The sequence below is a fragment of the Boleophthalmus pectinirostris genome, unplaced genomic scaffold (genome assembly GCF_026225935.1).
Source record: "Boleophthalmus pectinirostris isolate CB_2022bp ecotype Guang Dong unplaced genomic scaffold, ASM2622593v1 HiC_scaffold_9, whole genome shotgun sequence".
NCBI classification, from domain to species: domain Eukaryota; kingdom Metazoa; phylum Chordata; class Actinopteri; order Gobiiformes; family Gobiidae; genus Boleophthalmus; species Boleophthalmus pectinirostris.
In genome coordinates, this window is record NW_026571541.1 from 21,315,201 (window position 1) to 21,335,906 (window position 20,706).

At 37.6% G+C, this 20,706-nt stretch overlaps 1 protein-coding gene across 1 annotated transcript in view; it reads left to right on the forward strand.

The window, feature by feature from the left end:
- Positions 1–20,706, forward strand: part of grik4 (glutamate receptor, ionotropic, kainate 4) — a 113,385-nt gene that overhangs the window by 44,073 nt on the left and 48,606 nt on the right. The window contains exons 4-6 of the mRNA XM_020918083.2: positions 780–945; positions 6,609–6,787; positions 11,817–11,870. Coding sequence (XP_020773742.2) covers positions 780–945; positions 6,609–6,787; positions 11,817–11,870 — 399 coding nt within the window. The remainder of the gene's footprint in view (positions 1–779; positions 946–6,608; positions 6,788–11,816; positions 11,871–20,706) is intronic.

Here is a 20,706-nt window from a genome sequence, read left to right on the forward strand (position 1 = left end):
GCAATTTAACAAAGGGACAGCTGAGGGCGGAAGAAATATATGTGCAATGCTAATTTAGTGCATAAAAAGTTAGTTCTGTGTTGGTGGATACTAAATCTAAAAATGTTGTTTCTTAATTTTTCTTGCTGTATTTCTTCAATGTACAGCATAATTCTCTTTTACTCCTTGTTTGTTTATATGCATATATGTCACAGGAACCAACAAGATATTTCTGGCTGTATTTAAATATGATTTTATTTTATAGCTCATTTATATTAACAGCTTATTTAAACAAACATAATGCTAAACAAACAATAAGATTTAATTGAGTTGTGATCAGGCATGAATAAAGGTCATGCCCTATACATGCTCCTTTAAACACTGTGAACACAACTGTTTTAGAACAGTAGGTGCGGAGGTGTCGCACAAAGAGTTTCTCTAACGAGGTCTGTCCGTGTGGGTGTAACAAAACTAAGTGTCAGATCCATACTTGTTCTTTACATGAGCTGCAGCACCCTGCTAACAATGAACAATGTGTAGTGCGAGTATGCACATTACCTCAGACCCCAGGGTTATCATTGCTTGCAATTTATCATAACAGAGTAAACCGATTTGCTTCCTCTCGCTGTCTGCTGGCTGTCTGCTATTTTTAAGCTGCAATTACCTCTAACTGTTTCAGCATTTTATCTGTTTTGGGGTTCTGTGTGTCTGCATATGTGTGATGCATTGTAAACAAAGTTCTGTCAATTCCAGCTTACACTATAAAATGATAAATATGTATGCATTGTTATTTTCTGCAGGTGCCTTATGTGAAGGTGGCTCCAGAAGACATTTTGAAAGTGCAGTTTCCTCGCTTCACCACCTTAGATCTTCGGCCCACCAACACAGACATCAGCCTGGCAGTAGCTGGCCTCCTCACCTTCTTTAACAGCACCACGGCCTGTCTCATCTGTGCGCAGGCCGACTGTGAGTATCACACTTCCACTATAACTCCACACTAAACACAGGCCCTGCTCACATCTGACAATACACAGCAATAACACTTTTTTTTACTGTCTGCACTCTTTCAACACATAGAATCGTACACAAGCTGCACACCAGCTGTGTTCTGACAACACCTCTTTCTCCCATCCACACTGCTAAAATTAACTGCCACTATTTTAATACATTTTGGCTTAAACAGCAAATAACAATATATCAAGCGACAATCCAACAACCTCCTTAGACTTAGACTTAGATAAACTTTATTGATCCACAAGGGAAATTATTTTCAGGATAATGCAGCAGTTCCCTAACACTAACCAACCCTGGACCCCCATTGCAAAATAAAATACATGCTTTAACCATTTTAAGTGGTAAGACGTGTATGATATCTCTTTAAGTCTGCACTATTGAATGCAGAGCTGAAGATTTTTTTCTTTAGAGAAGATAGATAAGGAATGGTTTGTGGGAAAAGGTAAGAGGTCAGAGTTTGATGGTTTATAGAAGATGTGGTAAATAACATGGATACTGAGGTTGTCAGGTTTGAAGCCTTTTAATTATTTAATGATTTCTGTGACAGCCTTACTTGTTCAAACACATTTTTGTGATTCATTTTTTTCTCTCATCTTCATAATGTATGCAATGGGGATAAGGATATTTTGCAAAGCTCTCATTAGTTGCCAAAGATTGTTGTCTTTATGCTCTTCAACGCTGTAATTACAACTTCTTTGACCATCAATTAAGTGCCCCCACGTAACCTCTCTTCTAATCAGCGAGGCTTCAAGGATCAATTGGAAACACCAAACCTTTATCAAAGTAACCATAGCAAATAGTGACTCACTCCTGTCCACGTCCCTGCCTGTTTCAACTTTCTCCTGCCTCCCCCACAATGTCTGCTGCTATTTACGCACAACCTTTAGTTGTAGTTATGTTACAAAAGACACACATGTATTCAACATATTTGGACCTTCTTTTATCCTCCCCAGATTAATTAAAAGTCAGGGTCATAGTGTTTTTCATTCTGGAGAGGCTGCTTGCATTTTCTGATTCAGCTCGGATTCTGTTTCTCTGACATTTATTCCGCAGTGAGCTGATTAACACTGCACTGGCAAAAACCACTGATAGCAAGCGGACCTTTATAAGCACCTCCCAACTCTAATATCGAATGGTTCTGTGCAAAGATTTTCATTTTTATCACGACTTTTGTTCCCCTGCAGGTTAGTGGGACTTTTTTCTTGTCTGTGTCAGTAGGCTAAGACCTGGGAGCAGAGGAAATGAAATGAGATGAAAAGATTGAATGCGAGTAATGGGGTGGGTGAGAGAGAGTTTGATAGTCAAGATTAAGGTGGTCAATGAATAGAGGCTGTGGTTTTGGAAGGCTTGGGTGGGCTCTGTTACTCATGAAATGTCTGGGGTGGACTAAAGTGATTACTGTGAACGAGGGGAAAATGAGAAGTGTAACTGGAATTGGCAACATTGGAGCGTGAGAGAGAATCCAGGAAGTGACATGGTGGCATTGATCGCCCACATGCAAGCTTGATTCATTGAACAGAACAGACACAAAATGGCAGCATGCCTGAACTACATTGTGCATCTTCATGTGCCAAAGTCTGTGTTCAGCAATAACATCAGCTGAAAGTCACTGGACTCCAACTCCCATTGGTCGCGCCCATAGCTGCACAGTGGGTTGGTAACTGGCTGTCTGCGATGGGTCCACGTGTGCCGGCCTCATTAATCACACGAGCCGGTGACAGCCTAATAGAGCGTAACCAATTCATGAATATTTCCCAGGCATGGCTGAGGAGGCAAGAGCAGAGGAGCTGGAGTTCTGCCCAAAGACGTGGTGCACACCAGGACATGCATTAATCTTACTAACCTACTATCAAAGGCAGCTCCTGCTCAGCGACTGGCCCTCTCTATCCATTGTATTGGGACATTTGTACAGTTGGTGGATGGTTACATTTGTACTGTCCAAGATGACCATATGAAGGGCAAAACAAATTTAATTATATTAAACTATATACGCTGGTGCTTGGAGTTTAGTTTATTCACTTACTTATTTTGATTGTGAGACAGGTAAGAACATATTTACTAGGGGTGTGCAAAATATCAATATATCATGATACTAAATTTGGCTGTACAGTATTTATATTGTGGTCTGCTGTATCGGTATGTCGCCAAGAGTATTTTTTGTATTGTTAAGCAATTTTTTGTGGTTGCACTACAATTCTATTGCTTATTTAATGGATGGAAACTTGTTTATGCAATACGCTTGGCATATTCATGGTTTTGATGATTTAAAATATAAATTTCATATTAACTTTCCACAGGGAGTGATTTAAATAAAATAAAATGTATTTGGTTCTTAAAAAACAGCAATATGTCATGCGCAATACATTGATTATCATTATAATATCATGGCGAGGAGAAAATTAATATCATATCACGAGCCATGTATGACATGTGATTCATAGTTCTAATATTTACCTGCAATGTTTTGCAGGTGATCATAATGTTATGCTTTAATTTCTTTGTTTGCCAACATGAATAAATGTTAAAATTTTAATATTGTCTAGTACAGGCATTATCTTGCAGTAGGTTTTTTTTTCAACAACAGAACAAGATTATTTTTTCTCACTGCATTGTTGTTGAAAGTCATTGTGAGACAACACTACAGGTATCTCAAAGCGCAGATTACTCTGTTTGCTCTTTTTCATGGTTGGCTGTTATCTCCTGTAATAATTTATGGAGGATTTAGCACTCGCCTGATGCCTGCGTGTGGTCATGTGAATGAGTGCCTGTAAATATGCTTTTGTGATTAGTGGAGAAGGAAAGTGTAGAGTTTTGACAGTAATTACAGGAGCTGGTTATTAATAACTATGATGTTACCACTAGTGCCATGGCAACTGTGGTATTTGTGCCTTTCTGTAGAAAATGGCTAAGTTTCATTCAGAAGTAGAGATATCACAACATAACTTTTTAGAGTTATCATCATTTCATAGTTTTTCAGAATTATTCAGAATTATTGACACCATGAGCAAACAATAGTTAAATCCTTAATGCACACTAATACAGTGGTTCTGAAAGTGGGGGTCAGTCATATCAGGATCAAAGGCTGTGAAGCTCTGAGCTTGGGGCCATTTGAAGGTATCATTTTAAAGGATTTTTAACTGAAAGATTCCTTTTTGTTTCAGAACTGGGGTTTCTTGTAGAGCTTGTAAATTCTTCATAGAAAAGCTTTATACAGTCTGGAATTCAAACTTCAGACCATATATTTGTCAAGCAGATGGCCAACCAGTGCATCCAAAGTTTAACTCCTTTACCTTTATGGTTTTATATTCTCTATAACAGCTTTGGGAGAAGCGATCTTTCCGAAGTTCTTTTTAATCATATGCATTGCACAGACGGCCAAGCTGGAGAATGAGCCATCCAGGGGGATAAATCATTCACAGGTGCAATAGTAAAGAGTGAATAGTAAAGCAGACAGGGGGTTGATTGACAGGCACGCATCATGTTGTCAGACGGCTGGATTTTATTGTCTGCATTTACTGTTATGGTAATTGGCGTTAAATAGATGTGCCCATTTTTGACATAGTGTTTTGCCATCACAACATCTAAAAGCAATGAAGGCTGTTGTGGCACACTCATAAAACAGATTTTTTCAGGCAAAATAAAAGGTAGTCATAATATACAAGCTTCTGGGTTGACTTTGGCTGTGTTCCTTTTCATTCACCTTTATCTCACTTTAAGTATATGTCCTTCTGTGTCTGTTTTGTGTTATTCTGTTTATGTCTTCACACTGTGTTACTAGAGGAAATCGTGTCCTTTTGTGGTGACAGCGTGCCTATTGAGAAAGTCACTTTACCTTTACTATGGCAATCAGTACACAATATAAGAAAGTCACATCAATTAAACAGAATGAGTGCACAGTATAAAACCTATTAGTACAGTTTGTAAGGAAGTTGAGAAAATAAGTTGTATCCTAATGGTATCATAACAAGTTTCTTCAACATGTAAAGGTCTTCACAGAGTCTCCACAAAAACACATGCAAGAGCACACAGTTGTTATGCTACACACTGATACTAAAGAATATATCTTGCAAGAAGACATGCTCTTAAATAAACTGTAATATAATTTCAATCTGGACAGACTCAGAGACAAATGAACTAGTTAGACAGATCTTGGCAAAGACTATAGGCTATAGGAGGGAGATATGGGACAGGATATGAGATTTAATGTGCTGGGCAGAGCTGGGCCATGACAAGCTGATACAGGCCGGAGAAGATGCAAAATAAAGACATGAATTTTATACCGCAGGAATAAATGGATATTGTTTATGTGATTTTTTTGCCGACAATGTTTTTGTTGACCTTTATTTATCTAAGTAGGGAGACTGAGAAGGCATTTTCATTTAAAATGACAGCCTGATCAGAAGGCAGCAGCACAAGGAGTACACAGAAGTAAAACAGTTAATATATGCATAATAAACACAAATAAAGCATCAAGTCTTTCACACACGTTAGACAAGTGAATCAAATTCCATTTTTGTTTTGTAATGCTTGGTCAAATACGATTAAAATTGCATTGTCAAACTATTGAGGACTGTAATATTTTTGGTGCAATTTGTCCTGCATAAATTCAAGTTGGTGGTCGAGGCTTTTATGCTAATTCTGGCCCTAACTGGTCCTTCTACATAACAAGGCCCTAATATTACTCATGTGTGATCGAGTGGCTGTCAGTAGCCCAAATCAGCCCTTGTTGTTTATAGTTTGCCCTGTCTGGTGGCTAGCATTAACTCCCACCACTGAAAACACATTAGAGCCAACTTTCCATCAGGTATCAGCCTTTAGAAAGCAGTTCTGTTTACAAACAATAGAGTGTCAGTAGAACAAGCTGTAACAGACTGGCGTCATTTAACTCAATATGTAGCCCACAGATTTATCCAACAAAGTCTCCCATCACACGGGCTCTTAAAGCTCCCTTGACAAGTCATCTTTCTTTTTCAGTAGTGCTCATTGATGGTACCTCACTGAAGTAAATCCTTTAACAAAGTTAGGTCCGTCTCGTGTGGCTCCTTGTAGACCTGCTAAGAAATGTTTTATGAGTTCACTTCGATCTGCCAGAGCACCAAGGTGGTCTCAGTTTAAAAGAAAAAGTGTTAGTATTTGTCTGACTTCTGACTGTTGCTGTATATTACCTCCAAGTACATTCACAATAAAAGAATTAGCCCTGTAACCTCTCAGGGTGTGGTAATATATAGTAAAGAGCTGCCAGGAGCATATTTGATGAGTCCTGCTATGCTTTAATTAGGGCAAATCCTACTTACCTCACTTGAGTCACACAACACTATTACCGGGATAGACTACAAGGGAGCTGCTCAAACGTCCCTTTGTAGTCGATGGTTTTACAATTATTGTAATTAAGGATAATCAGCCCACTTGTTCAGCATGAAAGTATATTAACTTCATTGTTATCAACCGTAGCAAAAGCAAAACAATGAGTATGCTTAAAAGTTATTGAGTCTGTTTGTCAAAACAAGGTAGTGATAAAAAATACTTTCAAAAAGAAATTCCCTAATGAAAAAATTGTCTACTCAGCAGTCTCTAATTCATTACGGTTAATCTCCTGATGTTATTTTCTCCTGCAGGCTTACTAAACCTGGAGCAGCTCCTCAGGCAGTTCCTCATCTCCAAGGAAACGCTGTCAGTGCGCATGCTTGATGACAGCCAGGATCCGACCCCGCTCCTCAAGGAGATCCGGGACGACAAGACTGCCACCATCATCGTGGACGCCAATGCTACCATGTCACATATCATTCTGGAGCGGGTCAGTATGGGGCACATGTATAGAATAAACAGCCTTGATTCATTGTGATTTATTCATGTAACATTTCTGTGATCTGTGTTGGTATAAATTCCTTGAAATACTGCTGAAAAGTGCTGAGGGCTAAAATGTTCACAGGTAAGACAAAAATGTATGTGGAGGATTCTTTTGATTTCCAGAAGTACTTTGTAAAACTCCAGCATGTGCATGGTTATCCAAAGATAATGGCAGATAAACAAAGCAAAACAAGCCATAAACCATTTGGCAGTTTTTGAATTGATGAGCATTTGGCAGTGCGTACAGTCTCTATCCAGTAATGTGGTCCAAGAGGAGTGAAGCGACGGCATCTTGTCAAACAAACACTCTATCAAATTATACGGTTGACAGCATTAAGTCAAGTTGTAATCCATGACTCATCTTGTATAGCGACTGTTTAGCAGGGTTAAGAGGATTACTGCGATTACTGGCTCTTAATGTAAGAAGCTTTTTTGGCTAGTTTTAAATGCAACATAATTTTATACAACTTCTTTACCCCTCTGCAGCTCTCTTTCTTGCTGGTAATTCCAATTTAAAATTGCTTTAGTCTCAAGTGTGGTATATTAACAACCCTTAACGATTTAAGCTAAGTGCTTTGCCAATAATTAACATCTCAGAGCAATTTTAAAGATGGACTATGCAACTTTTTGGTTAGGGCTCCATCACCTGTTTGTTTCTATGGATATATCATTGCCCTGCCTGGAATGTTGCACAGTATGTCAATAAACAGCTCTGCCTTACATTTATTAAATTACAGATGGTCTTATAGCTCAAAAATACCTAGAAAGCATGTCCAAATAATTTCTCTTGTGGATCAATAAAGTTTGTCTAAGTTCAAGTCTAAGTCTAAGAAAAACAGGCATTCAGATTGTTAACTGCGTTGTTTCTCCGCAGAGTTAACTTGTAACTTGGTCTGGTTAGGTTTAGGTAGAAAGGTTTAATACCATACTGTGTGAGACATTCCAGACAAAGCAAAAGCATGTCCATGGAGACCAGACAAACCCTCCACCAGAAAAGTTACACAATGCACCTTTAAAGATGCCATAGCATTGTCTGGAGGATGTTGGGTCCTCTAGTCATCGGGCTCTGCTCATTTGTTATGGGCTTTTAAAGGGCCATGCTGGAGAAGGAGAATGTGTTCAGTCACAGCATATGGCTGCATAGTAATTAATACACACCTCATTATGTGCTGAAGGCGATGGATGCACAAAGTGAGTGGAGGTGACAGTAACTTAAGACCAAGAGAGAAGATGTTTCTCTCACATGTCCCTCTCATTCTTCAAACTCTTCTCTGTCTTCACATCAAGTCCCTCACCTCAATCAACTGTTCATGCTCCCATCAGTGGTCATCCGGTCACCATGGCAACATTGGCCACCCCGGGTCTGAAATCAGTCAGCCGCCACAGTGGGATGTCTTTCTTTCTTTTGTTCAGTTCTTGCCTTCTGTTTCACTATGTATTGTATTCTTCTTTCTGTAGTTTCATACAAATGCAGTTTGATTATTTTTCTCTCATGTCCTACCTTGGGTACCACTGTGTGAGGTGTTCAGCATTTGTAGCGTGAAGTTGGCAGTGCTACTCTTTTGTTCCGTCTGTACAGTTTTGCGCAGTATCCAGGCTGCTATGATGATTAATTTGTGTAAATGGAAACGTCTGTCTTTTGTTTCACAAAGGATTCCCTACACTCTCTTGTTACATCAAACCCCAGTGTCTCTATGTGAGTTTCAGTCTGCTGCCCACCATTGTGAATGTGTAATCACATTCAGTCAGACCACCACTGTTGTGCATGACTAGACCAAACAAAAGATTGTTAATAAGCCTGGCATTTCTACTTTCATTTCTGAGGAATGTATACAGTTAGTAGGTTAATCTTCTTGAATCTGATTATGTCATAATTTCACATAGAGGGCAGGGGCCATGTCTATTTGGGAGTGTTGTGGCAAAAATTATATATATCTCTTGAAAATAAATAATGAATCCATTTGCGAAGCCTGATGAGTTTTTGGAATATAGACCAAGGTTTATTCTTGTTACAGCAGATATGGACAGGGCCTAGGCCTGTTTCGGCCAAAGCCCAACAGCCTCTCACCCTGTCTCCCCCATGTCCCCTCCAGGTCTCTCTCCCAGAGCATTTGAGCTCTCAGTATTTATACAGAAATACAAGTGCATACATATCAATGCAGAGTGACTGTGATTTCAGAGGCTGGTGCTAAATGAACATACAGTTGATGATAACAAAAGGCTTCCTGAAGGCGGAGACAGTTGTGTCTGATGAACCTTTACACATGTTAATGACTGGTCTGGGTTTCAGGTAGAAATCACATTCATTTACAAAAGACAGATTGAGAGAAATCTTTCCACAATCTAAATTTCTATCACAGGGAGATTTACTGTTTTTGGAAGAAATCTAAGAAAGGATGATTCACAAATGAACAGATCTTAGTGATAGGCTCCACAAACTTATCATATTAATCTTATGGCCCAAAGTCATTTCAACTGACAACAATCCTCTCTTTAATATTGAAATAATAATAATTGCACTCTGTTTCATTGATGTTGACTGTGAGGAGGTGTTGACCTTTTTAATGTGTGTAGGCCCATTACAGAGGTATTATTCACATACCAGGTCAACAAATCTGCAGTCTGATTGTTGAAAAGAAAACTTAACCATCGATTTCTGACCTTTCCCTCAAGCTCGATTTTGTAGACTTTCTAGAATGTTGTGATATAACATTAACCAAACCTATTGTTTTAGGAGAACAGTATTATGGTTGTGTTAATAATAAATTCTCATTCTGTGGACTGGTGCAATGATCAGCCCACGGAGGTCATAAGGTTTTTCTGTAGTCTGGCCAAATTCAGTGTTTTGCCTCCCTGGGTTTCCTCTTGCTTCTTCCCATCGTGCCAACCCTGCATATTCTAGTAAAGAGGAGCCTTTATACCTGGTGAATGAATATGAAAATGGAGATTCAGTTTAATGTCCTTGAGCCTTCCAAAAGCCCCTATTTGGAGCAACAGGCATTAGTTAAGTACTGTCCCTAAGACGCAGAATAAATAGATGTCATATTGGCTTGAAAAATGCTGTTAATTTGTTTATGTTCTATCTATCCAGCAAACATAAAGCAGCTATACATTCCCTGGAGCAATAACTACACCTCACATTTTCCCTGTAAAAGCTTTCAAATATATTGAGTTCATTCCAAGTTTAATATTGCAAGTTGTTTTTGTTTAAAGTAATTGATGTTTTTCCTGCATCTTTTATGTTATATTAGTAATACTATTTCTATTTAAAATTCAACACCTCACAATAATGTTTTTTTTTTTTTTTTCTCAAACACATTATTTTTCTATGGATATGAAAGAAATGCATAATGATACCACCTGATGTTATAATTTCTATACTCTATAGTGCATTGACATAAGAATAGTGAATGCTTTTCCTCCCTCACTTTTGATGTTTTTCTGCTGCTTTTTAATGAGTGAAGGTTTGACATATAGCCTACTGTACAGTGGAGCCCTCAGATATGAAACAGTATTCTCTTCGGGCTGAACTAAAGTACTGCAATGATTCAGACAGTCTGAAGATGATGGACAAGAACTCATACTGAATCTGAGTGAACCTGTGGATGTCTTTGATGCAAATTATTTGATATTCAAGTATAGAGACTGATTATATATATGTCATGGTTATTACTTAGATATGTGTTGTCTTTCTCATTCACATATGAGAAAGTAATATCAGAGTCATGTCACTTTAAATAACTCACTTCAGTGATAATTTATCTATTTTCACAGCTAGTTTTGCACTGTTCGATACTACACATTTTGTATTTGTATTTTATCTTTATTGTATGAATTACAAGTCTCTTTGCTTAAATTAAGAGTTATGGTGCAGCGATAAAAGACAGAGGGATTTACATAGACCATGATTCTTTGCTCCATCTCAGTGTATACTGCACGAAGAAATAACAGTTTTAAGCACTTTTAAGTCTCAGTTCTTAAGTTCTTATTAAGAGGAAAAAGTAGTATATTAACAGTTTTGTTAGCCTCCACAAAATATCACAATAAATATCATACCATGAGATGTATATCGTGAAAATATCGTACCAAGAAATTTGAATATCATTATATCCCTAATCATGAGCTTTCCCAAGATATCACAATAAATATCGTACCGTGAGGTTCATACCGTGACAATATCGTATTGTGCACTTGGATATCATTACATCCCTACTATTTACTCACAGTGGCAATAAAACATTTTCTGGTTCTGATATTCCTAGATTTTATTTATTTTGGTTGGTTAGCAAAATGTTCAAGCATAGACTGCAGACTCAACGTTGGAAATCTTGTGGTCTGAGAATTAAATCTTGCGGTCAGTTTCCAAACACCTTTTTGTTTTGGTAGCGGAGTAAATATACGTGACTAACCCCTTTATAAATCTCCAGTCGAGTTGCAGATGACCTTCTTTTAGAGATTGTATGTTGTTTTTCATAGAAGTTTAGAAGTTTAAAGTTTGTTTTGTTATTTGGTTGTGGTATCACTCCTATCACACATCCCTGGGGCCACGGAGTCTGTGTGCTGCATCTTCCCTGCTGCTATTAATGAAATGAAACGATGGAAGTTCACCCTGTCCTTCACAACTGCTTCTCCCTGTGACTTTGATTTACTCAAATTGTGAGACAGGATGGCGAGCGGCATACTAATGCTCAAGAAATTAATTGCTCCATTGAGAGACATCGTCAGATAAGAACGTGTCTAGTTTTATCAAGATGTGGATTTGATCTGTCAGCAGCAGCAGTACACTGGAGATGGACTTTCCCTGAATCACTGACCTCCTACCTTCTCTCCTTTTACTGGCTTCATGCTTTTATTCTTTTGTCAAGCGGTGACCTCCAGCTTAGCATCCTTTTGTTTAAAATCCACCCCTCAATTTTCGCATTTCTACCATATTGTTATATTTTTGTATTCTGACCTGAGTTTTGTTCTCTCTGCAGGCATCTGAGCTTGGGATGCTGTCTGTCTACTACACTTACATCTTTACATCTCTGGTAAGGAACTGCACAGTATTTTTGCTGTTTGTTTAAAAATTTCTTTGAGTTCAGAACTGTTATTGCTTTTGGGATTATACTCTTTATATTGTGCAATTATCTTTGTAGATCTCATTGGTCCTGGTATGGATATCTGCTTAGTCTGCATGTAGACTAGGCTTATGATCTAAACATAGTGATTTATTTTCACTAAACTGTGCATCTACTGTATGTGTGTCATGAGATTTGGACAGTTCATTGTTGCGTTATATCTTTAAAAGCCTTCAGAATATGTCCCAGTGGGATATTAAAAGTACTGACCTTTATGAGCAATGTGATTTGGGCATATCAGGGCAAAGAGAAGTGAGGGTTATCATAAGATCATAAAGATGGTGCCTCGGAGAAAATTTTATACTATAGTAAACTTAGCAGATAGCTGCTCCCTAATGGAAATTAATGAGGTTGGAAACACTTTGCTCTAATAGTGCTGTGGGGAGGATTCATATCAATCTGATTTATGACTCATTAAGAGCAGCTACAGCTCTTCATGTTGTGCTCTACAGCTCCTAACAAAGAGCAGTGTAAGACTGCTCATGTCTGCAGCCCTGTGACTTTGGCTCATACTTCCCCTTCAGACATTTTAATTGTACTTATATGTGCCACTTTTGTGTGATACTGCAGAGCATTTTGTTCCAGGATACCTAAATTAACCATGCACAAGTAACTGTGGGTGATTTCCTCTGGGTGCCCATTTCACTATTCATCTAAAACATGCTCATTATGCTTATTCTCCAGTTAGATACTCCTGACCGTGAAGCTATAAGATCACAGACTCCTGCCCCCACAGCTACCTGTCAAATATAAAATTGCTGCCACATGGAGAAAAACGTATCTGACTGTCCCTTGTGTATAACCTTGAAGCTGATTTTTGAGTTTATGATGCACTAGCCCAAATAAAATTGTTAAGATAATGCTGTCAGCAACAAGCAAGCAGCATCTGTACTATTTACAGAATAGCTAATTACCAACATATTAAGCCTGTGAACTTTTGCTCTTTTTCTAAAGCATCACTTTCAGTGCTAGAGATATGAAATTGAACAAGCGGCTGTGTGTTGACCAGCTTGTGTTTGACTGAAAAAGAGAGCCATAATTACACTAATTGCTTAATGGGTTTTGTCAGTGTGCAGCGGTACACAGGTTTGACTTAAGTGACTCTAGGTGCTGCCACAATATTAGTAACATACCATCTGCTTCAAGGATTTTCTCCTTTTCTCAAAGCCACAGTCCTCCAACAATGAATATGTCTTAGTCAACACACCATACACTCTTAACATGTTCTGACATTTTCGAGAAACTGCACCAACTTATGAAATCAGTGTCCATGTTAAGACAGAGAGGCATTATTGAATGGGTAGGTTCAATGCTTAATTTTTTAATTTCTTGAAAACATTAAGATTTACTATTAGAACCACATTTTCACTTTTGTCAGAGGAAAACATGATTTGAAAGACATTCAATCTTGTATCTTCTTTTTTTTTTTACTTGAATCACTTCAAACCAGTGAAAGTTGGAAGGCACAATATGAAAGAAAGTATCCTTGGAACCTTCCCTTTGATCAAAAGTCAATATAATCTGTAAAAATTGCTGCCAAAAGTTAAAATATCTTATTATGCATGATCAAATATTGAAAAGTCTACCACAAAAACTCCCTGTGATATGAGAATGAAGACTTCTTTAAAACAAATGTAAAGTTTATTCTGTATGTCTTTACCAACTTACAGCACATTATAATGTTTTATGTGAAATAATGTCATTAGTTATTATTGAATTATATAGATTTAAAATAGATACATAAAACAGATATTATAACCAAATATTTGATTATAGTAATGGCTTCTGTAATCCAACTACACAAACAGCGATCAACTATACTAGTTATATAGCTATATAGATCAAACCCAAATCCAGTTTATTTATAAAGCACTATTAAAAACAACAAAGTTGACCTAAATGCTGTATACTGAGACAAAAACATTTTAAAAGCCAAAGAAAACAAGTGTGTTTTAAGAAGTGATTATTAAAGCAAGAAGAGAGTTGTCTTATGTGAATATGCAACTCATTCCATAATTTAGGTCCAACAACAGAAAATGCTCTGTCTCCTCTAAGCTTTCTCCTGGACTTAGGAACTACGAGCAGAGCTTGGTCAGCAGATCTGAGGGAGCACATTGGAGAGTATGGCACCAGCAGGTCAGCAAGGTACTGCATGGCAAGGCCCTATAAGGATTTAAAAACAAATAAAAGTATTTTAAAATCCACTCTGAAACAAACATGGAGCCAGTGAAGGACAGATAGGATTAGTTATACTATATAGTAAGTTAAGATGCAATTTAAACTGTAACTGTAAATGTCAGCACATAAGACCTGAAGTTATACCTAACTTTGCACTGTGCAGCAGTTTTATATAAAATTATTGCCTTCTATATAAACAAATGCTAAACTCTTTCTTCTACATTTATTGTATCTGCTGTGTACTGTTATATTTTTCATGACTTCCCCCTTGTGGTGCCTGGGTGCTTTGCTGACACTTCATTTATCTGCGCTCTTGACACCCCTGACTAACGATGTGCCAGACTGCTCCCCTGCCTAATCGCTTTCTCTGGAATCATCTCACAACACTCATCAACGCAACACCTCACATTTTGTCTATTCCTTCTATGGACAGAGAGGTAGACTCTCTTCATTTGTGCTTTGTTTAGTTTGCATATTTTGTTCTTAATGCAATACAAAGCAGTATTTGAGATGACAGCACCATAAGTGTTAACACTCTGCATGCATAAGACCATCCTATAGTCAATAGTCGGCCCTGCACACAAGATGGATGCATGTGCAAAAGAGCTCATTCATCAAGTGTCATTAGAGCTGTCCACACTGAGAATGCTGTGAGGCTTTTCTGCCTTTGTGACCCTTTATTAAGAGCCTATAGTACATTCGAAGAGAAGGTTACAATATGTTCTGTCCTCATCAACATTATCTCCGCTCTACTAGACCTAGATAATGCAACCTAATTTAAGAACAAGCATTTACTTGAGTTAATGTTGCTGATCACTATGAGGTAGTGGGAGTAAAAAAGACAGTACATACAGTCGATGTTTAAATCTTAAATATTGTTTTGTTTTTTAAATACCTCTTTCCCTCGCCTCACAATACTTAATGCCTAATCCTAATATACTCAGCTTTAATTATTTGGTTCAATACATTTAGTGTACCTTTGAGTTTAGTTAGGTAACATGGCTTTCTTATGGATCAGTGTTGTAAGTTATAAATCCATACTGAATAGCTTCATTGCTAGTCATGTCATAATTGCAATTATAAACACTGCTATTGCATATAAAAGTTTGTGTGCACCCATCTCCTTGTTGAAAAATGTTTCTCTTTGAGCACACTAAAGGCATTATTCCCCTATAACCTGTGTGCACACATCCTCTGGGTCGTCACTCCATGGCTCCATCTAAGTGATTTGTATCCCGCGATCCAGCTACTCGGCCGATTGAATACATCACCTCCACTCGCAGTGACTCATCGTATGTTGACGGGACGCCTAATGTCATTTGAAGGTTAGGTGAGAGCAGGAACAGGCCCACCTCAGTCTTGTCTGAGATCTTGATGAAACATATTTTCACATGCAACAGTCAGAATCCAAGCGTCGACACACTGAAGCCTGACATATTACCCCCCTTCTCTCCCCTCACTCTGTTTGTTTTCTTCTTCATGTCCCATTTCCCTTAGCACAGCCGTGATCCCTCTTGTCAAAGCAGTCATTGTCATGCACTGCCAGCACTTCCTGACTGTCACATGCACATAAACACCGACACACGAATTAGAAAAGTCAAATAACATGCACAATGACGCATTCAGCCACTGGAACAGCGAGCTCTGCTGCTTATCACACTCTATATAGACAAATGTCTCTGTGTATGACAAAAAGACATGTGCCTGGATTTGCTTACACGGAGGCACTGAAATTGGCAGCTTTTGTGAAAGATGGCCTCGGTTTTGTCTCCTTTTATATTCATAGACAAATATTAAGGTTGGATTTATTATTTGCTTCATGGATTTTCATAACTTGTATTGAAAGTTTAGCACAAAACAGGATGAAAATGGTTGAACTATTCTAACATGTTTATTCCTAACTATACTACTTCTGTATGAGGCTCTTTATTGCGATACTTGTGTGTACTCCTGTCTGATTAAGCATGCAGTTGGTCTTTTCAAACTCAGCCTGCTATTTAATCCACTCAGTCATTATTTGTCCCTTAATTCTCCAAAGCCCTTTGCTGATTGGAGTCCACCTGCAGTTGTGTTTGAAAAACTAATAACTAGACTCAATCTAATAATTGCTTTTGCTAATATTCCTCTATTTATCCACCCTCACAGCTACAGAGCTTTCTTCATCATCCAGGCCACTCTTGTTTATGAACAGACTGTACACCTAGAAACACCTACAATTCCTACATGCAACTTGGTACAGATGACTTATTGACCCCAAATCATTCTCGTCAGTCAAACTGCTTTAGAGGGCAACCGCTGTGGCTGAAAATGGCTGCAATTTAATTAATGCCTCTCCACGGCTTATGTAAAGTTCATATTTTTCTTGTTTAGACAGAGAGTTTGAGAACCAATCAACTGAGTAATGGGAAAGGTAATAGGCTGCGTGGTCGCTGACAACAGAGAGCTGCATCTGTCCATCCAGAATATAAACTATGTCATTAATATGTCAAAGCAGTATGTTTCTCTAAATGCAGGGTTCATTTGTAAGGCAATACCATATTATACTCAAATTCAAACTGATGCAAATGGTCAAAATGACTGTTAAATGTGATAGTTGTGTCAAACATAATTACATTTCCAAATTGTTTAGCCAAGTGTGGTGGATATTAAAACTGCAGGAAGCAGATTAGTCTTTTATTTAAATAAGACATCAAGTCAATTTCTATAATTTACCAATAAATACATGAGCATTCTTTTTCCCTGTCCAAAGGAACATGGCCAGACGTCAGCAGCAAGCTGTGTTTTGGACTGGAGCGCTGGCACATTATGGCCTCTCTGGTTGGATTGGTGAAGTTGCTGTAGTAGTTTTGGACTCAGATGTATTTGTCTGCAAAGACCAGTCATGTGCCAGGAGAGGAAACTTCATCACTCAGCTGTAAAATGTAGTGTGTGTATGCTGAAATATTGTTAAACAGGTGAAGATCAGTAGTACTTTATTCAAACAATAGGTTGTAGCAGTATTTCTAACTGGTAGTTTGCAAGCCCATTCAGTTCATACTTGGACAGATTTTCAGTATGTGTGGTTTTGCCTAATTTAAAGTTAATTTTATCCACTTTTTTGTGGAAATGATGTAGTCCATTTTTAGACCTGATAAATCCCTAGATTGGAAATAGACCTGGAATAGTCCTGTTATAAACCTGGTTTAGATATGTTAGTAAGCCAAATATTTTCTTTGGTGGTACAGTTTGAGGACCACTGGTTTGTAGAACTATTTAGGTATATATCCAAAGTGTTGGGGAGTAACAGATTACATGTACCGGCGTTACGTAAGTACAATTTATGAGTAACTGTATTCAGTTACAGTTACCGTTTCAATGAGTGGTAATTGGATTACAGTTACTTTGATGAAATAAATGGATTACACAGCGGTATTTTTCAGTTTTCACATTTTGGGCTAAACCAGGACTAAACCAGGACTAAACCAGGCCTAAACCAGGACTAAACCAGGTCTAAGCCAGGTCTAAACCAGGACTAAACCAGGACTAAAAGCAGGACTAAACCAGGCCTAAACCAGGACTAAACCAGGTCTAAACCGGGACTAAAACCAGGACTAAAACCAGGACAAAACGAGGAGTAAACCAGGTCTAAACCAGGTCTAAACAATGTGGCATCTTACAGTAGTGTGGACATAAATGAAGGCAGCAGTGATCTCATATAGAAATCATTTCTCTATCAATAATATTTTTTATCTGGTTAAGGAAAGACTGGCCTTTTTTTTTTTTTTTTTAGCAGATAAAACATCTTTGTCTTTGCTTCTCTACAACAAACAAAAGCCTCTTCATGGAGACTTGGGCTCAACAGACAATTTGAAGAGAACAAACAAGAATTTTCACGATGTGGTTGCTACATTCATGTAATGTAATGGTGTAAGGAATCTGTAATTTGTAGGGGAATACATTTTAAAAGTAACCTTCCCAACACTGTGTGTCCATGGGTTTCAGAATGATGGAAAATTATGACAGCTGCTATAGCGATGAACAATTTAATTGGAAAAAAGCTCTCAAAATGTTGCATATAACATAAAGATGAAACCCATGAATATGCAGGGACATTCAACAGTTCGGTTTGCACCATACCAACAAAATCACAGAGGAAAATAGAGGGAGAGGAGCAGTCTTGTTTCTTTTAATGTCATTCAAAGAATAGATTCAGTCAGCATTTTATTCAGCTACAACAACAAGTATACGTAATACTATCAGTATAGAAGCACTGTGTGGGAACTTGTTCAAACTAATCCATCTGTCCTTGGAAGTGATTTTGCTCGTATTTGATGAAGACTCTAATTGTGTGTCCAGTACCTTGGCCGCCCACCTTTTTATCTTGTCTCATCTATCTAGACTCGCTCTTCATCTAATGATCCAATAAAAATCATCAATAAATGTATCAAGGCCTCAAACTCATTTCTTTCATTGATCTATTCCTGCTTCTATTACATGTGAAAACTGTGATTCTCATAGCTTAAACTGACAGGATTACTATGAGCTGGATGTTACTTATGTTGAGGGTGTGAAGCAGCTGCCGCACTTATTGGATGATTTGTGGCGTGCTATTTCTGTATTATCATTGTTAATGTATGAGTAATATGGAACATTTGTTATACTTTGGGTCTTGTCCTTGAACGCTGAACTAACATTGAATATCTTCCAGAATTTCAAATAGACTTAAGACCTCCATACACTACAGGACAATTTGCCCGATTTAGACCCAGATTTGCTTCTCCCCGACTTCAGGGAGGTGTGTATGTGATTTTATATCTGCAGAGCGGACTCTGAGCTGCTTAGTCATACCATAACCATAAAACATCAGCACTATGGTAACAGCCAATAAAACAGAGTGCCAGGGGCAGACGAAGTGACGAACAGACCGAGGCGCAAGATACAAACACGAGGATTGGAAAATGAACAATGATTACTTTATTACTCACTGTAAAGCTATGAAGTTAAACTGTGTTTATATCCAAAACACCTAGTATTTTTTCTGCAAATCTATGACTCCCAGTCCATTAAACAAAGCTATGAATTTATTTTGAAGCTCTGTTTTAAAAAATAAAATAGTTTACTTTAGTTTTATTAATAAATGTTTACAAAAATCCACAGTGTGAGGATCACTGGGTGATGCTTCTGCAGATTACCGATAGTAAACAAAAGACTAGACCTACTTCCTGTTTATTTAGTGGCATTGAGCTACTTTTTAAGATATAGTAATGCACTTTCGACTTGCATATAATCTATAAGTGCAGTGCTGCGATCGCTTTGAACAGACAGGAGTCTCAAAGTGTTTGGCTGTACTGTAGAAAGGAAACAGTTGATTCAAGTATATCTTTCACAACTTTTAGCTTGTAGTGTGCAGTCTCCGCTGTAGTTTTTGTCCTTGACGTGAGATTTAAAATCTCATGCGATTCTCTTGTGGTCTGTGGTCTGCACTTTTGGTTTCATGTTTAAAAATTGTTGTGTAATTGTGTAATTGTTGTGTAAAAGATTCTTAAATCCTTTTCTGTGTGGAGGGCATTATTTTATTTTTTGTATTGAATTGTAAAATTACTTGCACTGTACTGACAAGTAAGCTACAGTCTCAATGAAGGTATATGGGACTAATGTCGGTAATGGTGTCAAGTGCAGTAAAGGTTTATAAAATCTCATCATACTTTAGCCTGTGCGACTGGAGAAATGGAAACATAAATCACCTTAAACTACCTATCATCAACCTTGCTGTATAATTTGAACTCCCTATTTTTCCTATATAAGATTTCTAGATCATTGTATGAGACTTATATCTTCATAGCTGTGCGCTCCAGTTTGTTATTTTCTCACAAGAAAAGTGTCAGGTCCAATGACACGTATGCCATTATTCATAAAGGGCACTCATTAATAATGTATGCCTAATTTTAAGAGGTTGACAGGTCAGCTAGGCACTTTTTTATAACTGACAAATCCATGAAGAACATTTGTCACCAATAAGAAAGCTCTGAATTTTTACAACACAGAACTGGTCTTCAAGTAATTCCATTAACAAGACTAAATATGTGTAGACTAATGCTAACATAATACATTTGGAGCAAAAGGTCTAAAATATTTCAAATCATAGCCTAGACTCAATCAGGACAAATTAAATACTAAAACAAGACTATACAAACTCAATAATGGGATAATTGATTAATCTGCTTTCAGAAGAGATAAAGCTTTTCTTCTGTCTGCTATTGAAAATTTGTTTCATTGCTTGATTTTCAAATTTTCTATCAACAAATTTGTTAAGCCCCGTGAGATAACTGCTGTTTTTGGGTTGTACAAAATTATTTCACTTAGTTGATTACAAATTTAGGACTCACAGAAAAACAATGAAAAAACATGCACGTCATCATTTTACCATTGGTTTTGAAATGTTTAGCGTAATAACAAAGCAAATTTTGTGTCATCTCTATCTTATTAGTATGTGACGATTGCTCACTTTCTTATCAGCCCAAACATGACTTTCCAATAATATTAGAGAAAGCCTGTTTACCAAAGGATTATACAACTTTCACATCCTTTT